Source organism: Neomonachus schauinslandi, chromosome 14 (genome assembly GCF_002201575.2).
Source record: "Neomonachus schauinslandi chromosome 14, ASM220157v2, whole genome shotgun sequence".
In the NCBI taxonomy this organism is placed as follows: domain Eukaryota; kingdom Metazoa; phylum Chordata; class Mammalia; order Carnivora; family Phocidae; genus Neomonachus; species Neomonachus schauinslandi.
Window position 1 is genome coordinate 78,896,148 of NC_058416.1, and position 13,944 is coordinate 78,910,091.

General features: G+C 51.3%; 1 protein-coding gene across 2 annotated transcripts in view; it reads left to right on the top strand.

Moving 5' to 3' along the window:
• The first annotated feature begins 1,245 nt into the window (after positions 1-1,245).
• The window catches only part of NOS1 (nitric oxide synthase 1), an 80,965-nt gene continuing 68,266 nt past the window's right edge, over positions 1,246-13,944 (top strand). For both annotated transcript variants that reach the window (XM_021698514.1, XM_021698515.1), the window contains exon 1: positions 1,246-1,967. In XM_021698514.1, the coding sequence (XP_021554189.1) occupies positions 1,246-1,967 (722 nt within the window). The remainder of the gene's footprint in view (positions 1,968-13,944) is intronic.

Below are 13,944 nucleotides of genomic sequence, written 5' to 3' on the forward strand. Positions count from 1 at the left end.
ACATACATACATTAAGAGCATACTTGTTCAATAAGTGTCTGCTATGTTTAATCTTTTGGGATTTTTCTTCATTCAACAAATACTCATTGAGCACCTGCTGTATGCTTATGATAACCCTGGGGGTACACAGTCCACTCTTCTTAATGTTTCTCCATTAGGGTTGCAGGCAGTCTGTGGAGTACAGATGTCCTCTAAAGTTTTGTGTGGACCCATGTCTTTGGTATTTAATACACCACATTGGCTTTATAATGGTTTGTAATGTGGCCAAATCTGTCCTTTGGGGCCTGGAACTAGTCGATAGTTACAAAAATGGCCAGAAAGGGCAATTGACACCCTTGGCGGCATTCCCCTTCCAGTGGGTCTGTTGTGGGGACTCTGGGCGTGGCCAGGACAGAGAGCCTAAAGATCTGTGCTGGCTGAGCTCCTGACATGTGAATGGAAAATGTTTGTAAGACACAGAGAGCCAAAGGCCACGTGACAAGTTGAAATGGTGGCTTCTCAAGATGGGAGATATAAGAGATGAGATTGTGCTTCTTGCCACTTGACTTCTAGGCTATCAGTGGTTTCCCCAGGGAGACCGTTGGTCTCGGGGTTCTTTGATCATGGGAGATGAAACCGGGCAATTTGCAGCTAACGGGGAAGTTACCCCCTCCCCTCGAGGAGGAAGGATTTCATTTCGAGGTTGGCTTCCAAACTCCAGGGTCTTGTGGCTAGAGTTCTCAGTTTGGCTGCATTTCCCACCTTGCTTTGGAAGGTGGCATTGGGCACTCCACATCAATCTCTCTTTTGTAACTTCACCCCCTCCCTTGTTCCTTCTCTCCAGCACAGGTCTGACGGGCTGGCGATGCCCAGAGAATAGTGTACAGGAGCTTGCGTCATCTCGAGACACATCTAGACACATCCACCAGACACTTCTCCACCCCAGTCGGCCTGACCTGTTGCTTAGGGACACGTCCCACTGCTTCTCCTGACGTCTGCCTGATCGACCATCACTTCCTAGAGAGAACAAGGAGGAAGGCAGACGCATGAAATCATGCCACCAATGGCCGGATGGCAGTGAGTGGGTGACGCCGAGTTGACGTCAAAGACGGAGAAGACGAACCCAAGAACAGCTCGCTCTTGAGACTCCCCGAGGCCCCAGCCCCCAGCTCTTCCTCTCAGCTCGGCGTGAAGCCTGGCTCCTCCTGGTGAAATCAGCTTGGCCTGACATATTTTAAGTCTTCGGACCCCTGGACACTAGACACCATGGAGAATCAGGTGTTCAATGTTCAGCAGATCCAACCCAACGTCATTTCTGTCCGCCTCTTCAAGCGCAAGGTTGGGGGCCTGGGCTTCCTGGTGAAGGAGCGGGTGAGCAAGCCACCCGTGATCATCTCCGACCTGATCCGAGGGGGTGCCGCGGAGCAGAGCGGCCTCATCCAGGCCGGCGACATCATCCTCGCGGTCAACGGCCAGCCCTTGGTGGACCTGAGCTATGACAGTGCCCTGGAGGTGCTCAGGGGCATTGCCTCTGAGACCCACGTGGTCCTCATTCTCAGGGGCCCTGAGGGCTTCACCACTCACCTGGAGACCACCTTCACTGGGGATGGGACCCCCAAGACCATCCGGGTGACACGGCCCCTGGGTCCCCCCACTGCAGCTGTCGATCTGTCTCACCAGTCATCGGCCAGCAAAGAGCACACACCGCCAGTGGACGGGGCCCCGGGGCCTGGCAATGGGCCCCAGCATGCCCAAGACAGAGGGCAGGGAGCCAGCGCACTCTCGAATACCAACAGCCTGGCTCGCAGAGCCCCTGGCCAGGACCCTACCAAGAAAAGCACCGGGGTGGCTCTCCAGGACAGCCAGAACAGTGAATTGCTCAAAGAGATAGAGCCTGTGCTGAGCCTTCTCACCAGTGGGAGCAAAGGGCTCAATGGAGGGGGACCTTCCAAGGCAGAGACAAAGGATGCAGAAGTCCAGGTAGACAGGTAAGCTCTACAGATGCGTGCGTGCATGCGTGCATATATGTGCTGAATGCAGACATGTTCTGCAGCTCGACATCAGACCCAGGAGACATCCTGAGCTGTTCCAGACACACACAATCACATCCACTCGACCACTCTTGCCTCTTGCCCTTAAACCTGCAATTGTAAGAACGGAATGGGCGTAACTTGTAGCCTGTATCTCTAGCCATGAGAGCCAGAGCTAAGAGTCATGGTAGCTGATGCCGTGTCTTCCAGCAACCCCTCAAGGTGGGTACTTTTGGGATCTACAATTCATGGGGCAGAAGACTGAGGCTAAGAGGGAAGGGGGCTCTCCCAAGTCATCGGGTGAGCGAGAGGTGCGTGTCCATGGTAGCCTTGGCATAGGGTGAATGCCAAGGTCCCGGGAAGAGATCGGGGATGAGCTGAGGCCTGAGTAACCCTCAGCCTAAACCAGCTGTCTCCTTGTGACAGCCACTTGGGAGCAAGGGAGGTTCTAAAGGAAGGGACTGGAATCGAAGTAGAGAACTGGCCCCAGCTCCCCCAAAACAGTGGTCTTGCTCATATTATATAGGAGCTAAAGCTAGAACATGAAGACCTGGGTCCCGGCCCCTCTACGTTTGCCAGATTGGCATTTTCTGATTCTGGAGAGGAAAAGAGCAGGCGATGCAGTGGGTGATTCTAACTCCTTCTTTGGGGAGGAATTGGCAGCTGGGCTAGGGGGTCAGAGAGTAGTGGGTCCAGAGATATGAGAAGGAGGGAAGTTTCTCTCTGCCCCTTCTGCTCTCATCTTAGATTAGCACTAACCCTACAGCTCCTACTTCTTATCCACCCCCTACTACAGAGGAGGCTCAGGTGTGGGGCCACCCAGAAACCCAGGTCAAGATTTCCCAACCCCCTCCCCAAGGACCCCTGAGTGTCTGGAGAGCCTTTAGAGGTCCCCATGATATCGCTCAGGGATCTGGATTAAAGCACCTCTCCACGCCCCTGCACTGATGCATTTAACAAATGTTCATTGAAGACCCACTGTGGCCACCCACACTGCTCTGGGCACCCCGGATGAAGCAATGAAGGGAACAGACAAACCCTCTGACCTTGTGAGTGAATGAAATAGACAAGCCCCTTGACCTTGGGGAGCTTATGGTGTAGTGGGGAAGACGAAGAACAAATGAGATAAAGATGTTAAAATATGTGGACCATCAGTGATATGTGCTAAGGAGATAAATGGAACAGGGAAAGGGTCAGGAGGTACTGGGGAGGGTGAATTTTAGAGAGAGAGGCTGGACAGGTCTCAAGGAAGGTGACATTGGAAGACCCTGAGGAAGGGGAAGAAGGGCACCTCGAAGCTTTATGGAGGAGGGACATTCCAGGCAGAGGGAATGGCAGGTGCCAAGGTCCTGAGGTAGGAGGGTGCCTGATGTGGTGGAGGAACTATACGGGTCCCAGTCTTCCTTCCTGATGAGTCAGCCCCCAAAGTGCCCTTTGTGGGGGGGACCTCAGTCTGTGGCACCCCACCTCAGCCCACCATTGCTTCCTGGAGCTTTTCTAACTTTTCACACCTGGGCAAAAACCAAGCCAATTCCAGCAAGACCCCAAGAGGGAAGATGAGCCTGTGTCAGAAGCCCCCAGAGGTCCCCTGCTCCCCTTTGAGCTCCTGTCCCCCAACCTGCTCCCTTCTGTCTTCTGTGCATTCCTGGGGGCAGCTTGGAGTGTTCCCCGTACTTTTGGTCCCATCTCTGCAGGAGACAGAGAGTTTTGGCCCCATTACCCAGGACATGGTGTGACCCTCTTGGTGGGGCAAGTGGCTGGGAGCCCCTATCGTCCTGACCTTCCTTTCCGGAGCTGGAGGCCGGGATGGGTCCTCGGGGCTGTCCTGGCTTGAGGAGATTTGGGGCCCGGTTCACCCACGACTAGCACGGAGACCCCCACTCCAGGCACGAACCCAGTCCTCAGGGGAGCTGCCACCTCCCAGGACTCCCTACAGCAGCATACACTATAGAGATGACATAGTCTTGACGTAGCTTCTGGGAAGCCAGCAGCCTCCAAGTCTCACTCAGTGGCTTTAAATCCTAAAGCAGTTGTCGAGTCCAGATTCAATCATTGGTCTGGTTTTCCGGGAGACACTAGAAGTGCCTTCCTTCAAAGATTCCTGGGCATAACCCCTTCCTCAACAGCCCTTCTCCCAGGAATTGCAGCAGGACCCTGAGTAAGAGTGGCATTCCCTCCTGGGGGCTGGATCTAGTGTTCCGTACACTTGGTTCTGATTCTCAGCTGGGTGCGGGGCGGGGGTGGGGTCAGGAGCATAGGAATTCCATGGGGCTTTATTTCAGCCCTACCCCAGACCCAGGAGCCTGAATCTCCCTGTGTGATATGGACAAGTCCCTAGCAGGTCCCTCCCCCTCCCAGAAGCCAGGATGACCCTCTCCCAGCCGACAGGGTAGGACACACAAGCCCAGTGCAGGACACTAGGCTGGGGGGAGGTCATGAAATATGAAGGACTTGAACAGGAGCCCTCTTATCCGCCAGGCCTGAGGGGCCTCTCCAAACACCCAACTCAGAAAAGCAGCCTTCCTTTCCCCAAGGAGGAGGGGAGGGCACGCTGGTCTGACATGGGGTCTCCTCTAGCAGACCTATTCTCCCAAATTGGGAGGGTGCACCTGAGCTCTCGACCTGCCCTTATCCATGACAGCCTTCCCTCCAGTGACCAAAAGGAGCAGAAAACACTGCTTTGGAGGAGGTGCCATTTGGAAGAAAGTGACTCAGGGCAAGTCCAGGGCTCCATGAACCCTGCTGAGGGAAACGGTTCTAAGGATGAGTATTCTCTAATACTAGTGCGTGTTCCCCTGGCTCGATCGCTCACACCTGTGCTGGACCCAGAACCCACCCCTACCCTCTGCCACTTTAACAAATATTCTTAAATGCCCCCTTTACTAACCAGGAGCTAATTCGTGGATCATATAACCTACTCATGCTTTACATTTGTTAATAAATATAATGCCCTGACTATAAAATAAAGGAGACCAAGCATAAAAATAATTTACAGTAGGGGCGCCTGGGTGGTATAGTCCATTGGGCGTCCGACTCTTGGTTTCGGCTCAGGTCATGATCTCAGGGTCGTGGGATCGAGCCCCGCATCAGGCTCCATGATCAGCAGGGAGTCTGCTTGGGTTTCTCTCTCCCTCTCCCTCTGCCCCAACCCCCTATGTGCGCTCTCTCTCTCTCAAATAAATAAATAAATCTTTAAAAGAAAAAAAGTAACTTATAGTATCAGAAGCTATGATGTAATATATCAGGGCTCGGATATCTGCCCCTACAGGTAGAATTAGCCCGCACGCAAGTGTCAAATGCAGATTTGACACAAGCATGTTGTTTTGGCAACTCAGACACCACCAGCAGCATCGCCTTACTGATGCGATGATGTGATTTTCCACAGTGGTGACCGGACTCCCAGTAAAACGATGTCCCGTCTTTACTTTACCCGGTGGTTGCAAGCACGGAAAATTCAGTGTATTTTAAAGCCACGTTTATATGTAAAACCAAATTGGGATCTTGGCTCAGGAATCTCAGCTTGGGTTGGATCTCGGTGGATGTCCAAAAGTTGCGTGGCAACCAGGCCCCTTCTTCCTAGTGTGGGTTTGTCCCGGGCACTACAGGATGTCGTTTTTGGGGTGGGGGTCAGAGCTGGCTTCTGGATGGCCAGGTGATGGTGAGGCCGGCCGCCCACCAGACCTGGAGCCCCACATCCTGGTCACAGGCAGCAGTCTGTGGCTTCTGGGGGGCCAAGCAGAGGCTGGGGCCATCCCTGGTTCTCAGCAGTGCCCTTGACTTTCCTGTTCTCTTGGCCTCATTTCCTTCCTTCCCTCTTTCCTCTTCTCCTGCTTCATCTCGTTCCTTTCCCTCGCAGGGCATCCTGGGTCCTGTCGTTCGGGGATGCTGGCCCTTCGCTGGGGGGAGACACGATGGTTAGTCTAGACGCAGCCTCACCCTGGATCCCAGGGGGAAGGTGGGCCTGGCGGGTGGTGGCAGCGTGTGGGGTGTGTTAGGAAGGGAAATCTGGGGGCTTCTGGGACCTTCTGCCCTTGGGAGCGGTCACTTTAAAATGCTGCGTGTCAGAGGATATCCAGGTTGTTCAGCTTGCTGCCCTGAAGGAGGGTTCTAAAGAGGCCAAGGTCCCTGGTCCAGCATCCATCTGGACCAGCCGGTCAGCCTCGCCCTGCACTGTGATCACTTCCCCTCCACCTGCAGGGTGCTCGGGTACTTACAGAGTACCTTCCCAACAGCCATGTCTTCAGAGCTGGGGTGAATTCCGCTCCCTAAGCGGGCTGTGTGGTTTGGGCCCCCTTATCGACAAGAAAACTGAAACTCCGAGAGGTGGAGCAGTTTGCCCAGAGTCACACAACACAGGCCATAGGGTGCTGTCTTGCTTCTACCTAGAAGTCTCTCTGTGGGCATCTACAGTTAAAGAGAAACCAGGCCAGAGAATGTGGTTGGAGGCACAGAAGTCAATTTCCACCCTAGAGAATGAGCTTAATTGGGGAGAGGAGGTCTTCCGTGACAAGCCTGTGTTTTATGATCATGATGCGGGTCAGCATGTACTGAGCACTCCATGTGGGCCCGGCCCCATGCGAAGGTCTTGACATCGATGAATTCATTTGCTCCTCATAGCACCCCATTTTCCTAATAAGCAAACCAAGGCTCAGAGAGGTGCGGTCACTTGTTCCAGGTCACACAGCTTGCAAGAGACAAAGCCAGGACTTGACCTCGAGCCCAAGCTCTTGGCCACCACCAGCATCGACAGCACTGTTGGCCACCCCGTACTTGACCGCTAGCCATCAAGTTGCTGAGGACATTGGAGTATTTTCTCAGTCTGGAAGGGAGAGAGCTATGAGAGCTAGCACCGCTGGAGAACTGATCTCAGACCGGCCAATGAGAGCATTGACTCCAGGACGGTCTGCAGTGGAGGAGCCCCTCTCTGGCTGCACTTGACTCATGGCTTTGAATCACTCTGTTGGCATTAACTCCAACAACCGCCTTCACGCTGAATGTCAGTGTGAGTTTTCATTCTCACCCTGACCGTTTGAACACGGGGCTTTCCTAAAATATGTAGCTGCTCCCTGGGACTTGTTGGATGTGTGTGGTGGGATGAAAACTGCCGCCAGAGACATCAAGCCTTGACCCATGGAACACGAGGGGCTTCCCCAGTCCATCCTTTCCTGGGGAAGGGAGAGAAGTCCTATTTATAGAGTTGTTACTCTTGCTTTGCCCTCTCCCATCTGTGTCCCCACCATTTTGTCAGGTGGGCTCCCAGCCCCTCATTCTGGGGAAGAGCTATGGAATAAGCCCACCCAGCCACCCGCTCACCCCAGACGGCCTGTAACCAGGGGGCTTCTCACCATCTTTCGTTCAACAAATATCTATTGAGCCTCTATTCTGCCCCGGATACTGTCCTCGGAACTGGACATCCATTGAGGAGCCTCTGCCATTATGGAGTCATAGGCAGGAAATGAATAATAAACAGGTAGACTCAGGCAATCGTTCTAAGTAGTGACACATGCATGAAAGAAATGAAATAGTGATTTGAAGAAACATGGCTTGGGGTTAGGTAAAAAAAAAAAAAAAAAAAAACTAGATCGGAGAGTCGGAGAAGGCCTCCCTAAAGAGGCAACATTTATACTGAGGCCAGAAGGTGCGAACCATGTGAAATCTAGGGAAGGGCATTCCTGGCAGAAGGCACAGCAGGAACAAAGGCCCTGAGGCAGGAACAAGGTTGGGATGTTCAAGGAACGGAAAGAAGGTCTGTGGGACGTGAGCGTAGTGAGTAGGAATAAAGAGCTAGGCAGTGACATCACACACGTGGGCCGGGCCACTAATCCCCTGTCCCCCACACCATCCCTGCCCCCGCCACCAAATACTCACTGTCTCAGTCTCCCCTGCTCCTTGCTGCAGTAACAAAGACCACAAATGTGGTGGCCTAAAACAACACATATTTATTCTCTTACAGTTCCGGAGGTCTTAGGTCTGGAGGCTCTAGAGGTGAATCTGTTGCCTTACCTTTTGCAGCTGCTAGAGCTGCATTCCTTGCCTTTCTTGGCTGGTGGCCCCTTCCTGCCCCTTCAAAGCCAGCATCAGCATCTTGCTTCCAGGCTCGCAAGGCCTTCCTCTCTTATGGCAGATCTCCCTCTGCTTCCTTCTTAGAAGGACCCATGTGATGGCATTTAGGGCCCACCCAGTTAATCCAAGATAATCTCCCCATTTTCAAGATCCTTAACTTCATCACCCCTGCAAAGACCCTCATTCCACGTAAGATAACATACATGGGTTCCATGGGTCAAGGCTTGATGTCTCTGGGGGCAGTTTTCATCCCACCACACACATCCAACAAGTCCCAGGGAGCAATACTATGGCCAGCTCCTGGACTGGCCATTACTATGAGGTCTCACTGGACTGGGTTCGGTGACCTTACTTCTAGTCCCTCCTTTGCCACTCACCAGCTACATATTTTAGGAAAGCCCCTAGACCTCTCTGGACCTCAGCTTCCCCATCTGTAGAAATAGTATGTGAACCAGATAAGCCCTAAGATTCCTTCCAGAACTACCATTCAGGTTCCTCTTTAAGGTCAATGCTCATCACAGGCCAGGCAACTGACCAGTACCCCAAAGGTATACTGCTCCATTCGACCTCTCCAGAACATCATTCCAGGGGGAGGAGCGCAAACATCCCTTTAGGTCACGGGTCACAAACTGGGGATTGAGGATCACACCCAGATCTCCTACAAGTTTTATTAGGAGGCCTACAGAGCTTTCTGAAAAATGATTTTGTGGCAAAATAGAGAAATAGAGAAATCAAGAGGTTTCACAATAAAACTGATTTCCAGCCTCTCAAAAATGAAGAGAATATCAGAAGAGCTATTAGCACCAAGTCTATTCGTGGGGAGACAGCCAGCCTAGGGAGCTGGGCGGGGCCTAGCATGGGCTCTCCACTTCCCCAGCATCCAAAATCAGCCAATCCACTCATCCTGGACACTGTAAACACTGGAGTTTGAGGGTCCTGCCCAGTTTTTGTGATGTGAACAATTACAGTCCTGATTGTTGCTGAGCCCAGAGGCCCTCACCTCACTTCTCGGCTAGAGCATTGCAGTAAAATTGCAGCTCTCAAGAGCCTGCTTTTCTCTTTGGTCATCTTCCCCTACTCCAGCATGATAAGATCCAGAACAGAGCAGAGACCCCCCAGACTCATTTTTCCACGCCCCTCAAGTCTTCCTGCTTTAACTTAGCTCCCAACATCCGAGACCAGGTGGAGGGCAGACGGGGATGAGAAGGGGGGGTCAGGGCGTAGTGTGGTGTCTGAGGAGAGACGCAGCAGGCTTCCTGCCAGGATCAAGCTGCTCCCCAGTGGCCTCCTTGCCTGGTTGGGGCGGAGCAGGTGGCCCCTACCTCCCGACTATACCCTACACACAGGCCTGGACCACCTGCTCCCCATCCTGGGTACTCGCGGTTGGTTGGTGGCCAGCACTGGGCTGACCAGCAACTGTGCAAACTTCCTGTGGAGTTGGCCCAGGACCCCCACACCCCCTGCCTGAGGGTCCAAGACCTGGCCCCCAGGAAGCCTCAGTTGGAAGGAGCTAGCAAAGGTTTTCAGAAGGTCTAGAGATGCCGAACTGACTGTTAGCTTGGGTATGATTGTCCCACTAGCGAAATGGAAGAAAAGGGGCTTTAGTTTAGTCCTTGCCAGAAAGCACAGAAAATGCTCGCCAAGTGAAAGGTAGAGCTCCATGCCTGGTCTTAGGAGGGGAAAGAAGAGAAGGAGCTGGGGGGACATTGACATTTCTAACCAGGAAGGAACCTTGCTGTTCACTGCTGGAGTCAGGCCCAGAGCCCTCCCAGGAAGACGGGTCTTCAAGGAAGTCCATGGACCACGTAGGGTGCTTTTGACAATGCAAATTCCAGGGTTCCCACCTAGACCCACTACTTCAGACTCTCTAGGGGGCAAGTTCAGGGGGATTTTAACAGGCCCCTCAGTTGATTTTGATGCCCCCTGAAGTGTGAGAACTGCCAAATGTGACCACACAATGGCTCTGGGGATCCTGGTCTACCTAGAATGCAAGCCCACTGGAGGGTGGCCTATCCAGGGGGCTGAGGATGCCTGAGAAGAGGTAGAAGCCACATAGTGAAGGCAGGTTCTTCAATCCCATCTGAGAATAAGGGGCAACTAGTGAATAAATCCTCATAGACATAGAGATGGGCATAGAGCAAGGATGGGAGGGACTGTGGAGGAAGCATGAGATCGGGGTCTCAGCCACACCTAAGCCAGAGCTTCTCACTAAGGAGGAGTACATTTTGTTTCCTCCCCAAAAGGGACATTGGACAGTGTCTGGAGACATTTTGAATTGTCACAACTGGCAGGGACTGTGGAGGGGAGAAGCATGTTATTGGCATCTAATGGGTAGAGACCAGGGATGCTGCTAAACATCCTACAGTGTCCAGGACAGCCCCCCGCAACAAAGAATGATCCAGCTCCCAAAATATCAATAGTTCCAGGTTGAGAAACCCTGATCTAAACTGAAACCACTCCAGGCAGCTGGGCAGGACCAACATTCATGAGTACTGACAAAGGAGAGTCACCCTCCAGGCTTCTAAGAAGTCAAGACAGACCCTATCCACCTCCATCTATGGGCTCCCAGTATATTTATTTAAATGAAGAAATGCTATATGAAAGTGACCAGGTTCTCATTCAACAGATAAATACATTCAACACCTCTACTTCATTTGGAGGGAAAGATCAATATCGAAATTTGAGGGTCTTCACCAATATGAGGTTCAACCCAATGGCTGCTCCACCACCCCCTTAAGCCCTGTTCTCAGTGACTCTCAGCTAGGGAACAAGAAGAAGGAAATATCTGACTTTCAGGCTTTCTTCACTACTCATTGGTGGTGTGACCTTTGACAAGTTACCTAATGTCTCTGAGCTTCAATTACCTTAGTTGTCAATGAAGACACACATGTTTAATTAGTTCTATGTGTTAGGCATTTATACACATGACCTCGTTTAACCCCCAGGAGAGGAGGGGTGTGAAGTGGGTGTTGAAGGCTGAGTAGGAGTTGGTTCCCAGCAGAGGGAAGATGAAAGGGCATCCCAGGGAGGTCAAGTATAAAGGTAGGTGCGGACAACAGGGTGCTCCTCGGGAAGAGGGGAGAGTGAAGATCAGGACTGAGAATGATGGGAAGTGGTAGTCTGGAAGGGAAGCAGAGAATTCCCAAAGTCCTGTGCGCTGTGAACATGACATGATATCTCAGAAAGGGTCTGAGTATCCCTGCCTGTGCCCTCCGGCCCCCAGAGAACGTGCTTTTTCTCGGCTAAGAGCTATGTACGCCTTCATTTCCCAGCCTTCGGAGACATTAAGGCTTTGAGGGGCACTGTCCAATGCTATAACCACCAGCCACATTTGGCTACTTAAACTTAATTAAAATTAGACAGAATTTCGGATTCGGTTTCTCATTGACCATGGGCACATTTCAAGTACTCAGTTGCCACATGGAACCAGTGGCTATAAAATTGGACAACATAGATATAGGATGTTCTCATCATCACACAAAGTTCTATTAGACCATGCTGGCTTAGAGCAATCTTGGCTGTTTTATACAGAACCAGCATTTTTCCTTTTTCTGTTTCTGTCTTGTCTGATCAGCCCATAAACACATTAGTAGTAAGAGGAACAGCAGATGCCACACAGCTAAGGGCTATAAACTTTACCTCATTTAACCATTGCTGCAACCCCATGAACTAGATATTACTAACCCTGCTTTAGAGATGAATAAATGGAGATTCAGAAAGCATAAGTATTCAAGATATCCAAGGTTGGCACAGCTTATAACCAGCAGAGCCAAGAGTTGAACCCAATGCCACCCAACCCATAGCCCACACTCTTAACCAGCAAGCTACCCTGCCCATAGGAACCCATCAAGCAGCTAGATCCCAGGGTGAGCAAATTCGCGGCAATAAGGCAGATATTTCTCTCAGAGCTGCTTATCACTGTCAGACTGGGAGCTGGGAATCTACTGAAATCTACTTCTGATTTTGCTCCTGGGTGAACAGAAGCAAAATAGCTCAACCTGGATGTTCCCCCTGGTCCCCTATTAAATATATTCTTTCCCAGCTCATCACACAGGACTCTTAAATAAGTTTGTGTTGACAAAACACTTCAGATGCATTATTTAAACAGAGGTGTTAAAACCTCTTAAAAAAGGAGGGGGGAGGGGGAGGATAAAAGCAGCTCTCCCTGAAGATTCACAACAGACATGCCATGTGAGCCATTTCGGAGTTGCCTAGGTAATTGTTCCCTGTAATTTTTGCAAACTGGCCTCATTCAGCAAGAGATGTTGGATTACTTGCTCTTTAGCCTCTGGCTTAGAGTAACTACTTTTTCCTGTCTCTGTTTAAAAAAGGAAGGATCTGGGCCAAGCATCAATCAGACCTACTTTCAAATCCCAGCCCTTCTCTGTGCTTACTGTGGGACCCTGGGAAACTTACATAACCCCTCCGGGCTCAGTTTTTGCATCTGTAAAATAGGGCTTTTAATGTCTTTTGAGAGTAAATGAAGTCACTTCTGTGTCACCACCTGGTATGTTACAGAGGCTCGAAAAATATTAACCCCTCACCTCTGTTGAATCCCCATTTATAGTCATGTGATATCACAGGATCAGGCGTTTCAGAGCTGAGAGGGAGCTGAGTGGCATTTAGGGCAGACATCTCAACAGACAATCCCTCTGTTTATCATCACGTAGGTAAACCATTGGCTTGTGAAATGTCTGTAATCAAGAACCACTCCCTTGTGTTTTGGTGACATTTTCAAGAGGGTAAAACAGAATGTTCCCTCTGACAATTGCAGAACTCTCCACACAGAAGAGTGGAGGTGGCTCTGACGCAGGCCACCAGTGCTTTATGACACAGCAGGGAGGGAGGTCTAGCTGGCCCCGAGGGAGCAGCCAGAGGGGCCACTCAGGGCCATGCCCTCAGAGCTGGAGCCCTGACTTCCAATTGATCCCAAATGACTATCAGCGCCAGACTAGGGGTTGGGGAAAATGATGGGACCAGGATTATAAATCCCAAAAGCTGGGAATGTTAGAACAGAGGACTAGGTAAGGGTCAACCCCAACACCTGGGACCGAAACCAGGAGGGACCCCAGAGCAAGCCACGGTGCCCAAAGCTGGGGAACAGACAAATGCTATAGTCAGAGTAAAAGTGGATGGGAGGGTTAAAAAGAGGCCCGTTGTCATGAAGCAAGAGGGCAGAGCTCAGAGGGAGGAAAGACAGAGGTGAGGCAGGGCTGGTCAGAAGGTCTGGATTTTGATGCAGAGTCAGTTCCATCACAGCCATGACTTCTCTCCATCTTAGGGGATGACCAGGCAGTGGAACCTAGCTGAGATTGTCTCCTCCTGAATCTGAGTTCAAGAGCAGAGAGCCAGGAAAGCTTTGCAGTTAAGAAGGCAGCATTTAGAGTCAGGAACAAGTCTGGGTTTGAATCCCAACTCCACTGTCCGTAGCTGTGTGACTTAGGCTAGTGATTTAACCTCTCTGAGCCTCAGTCTCCTTGTCTGATGATGATTATGAGGATTATGATTATAATAATGAAGATGCTAATGACGGCAACAGTGGAGGAGGATGGTGATGCTGGTAGTGATGGTGATGATGATGAATAGGATGATGTAAGGAAAGTGATGATGGTAATGATGAGAGTGATTATGGCCATGGTGATGGTGATAGTGATGGTTATGCTGATGAGGAGAAGCTGGATGGTGATGATCACAAGGATGATGGTGGTGGCAGTGGTGATAGCAATGGAAATTTGGGTGGTGATGGTGGTGGTGGTGGTGGTGGCAGTGGTGATGATGGTGATCTTGGTGATGGTGGTGATGATGATGGTGATGGTGATGATAGCGATGGTGGTGGTGATGGTGATGATAGCGATGGTGGTGGTGATGGTGA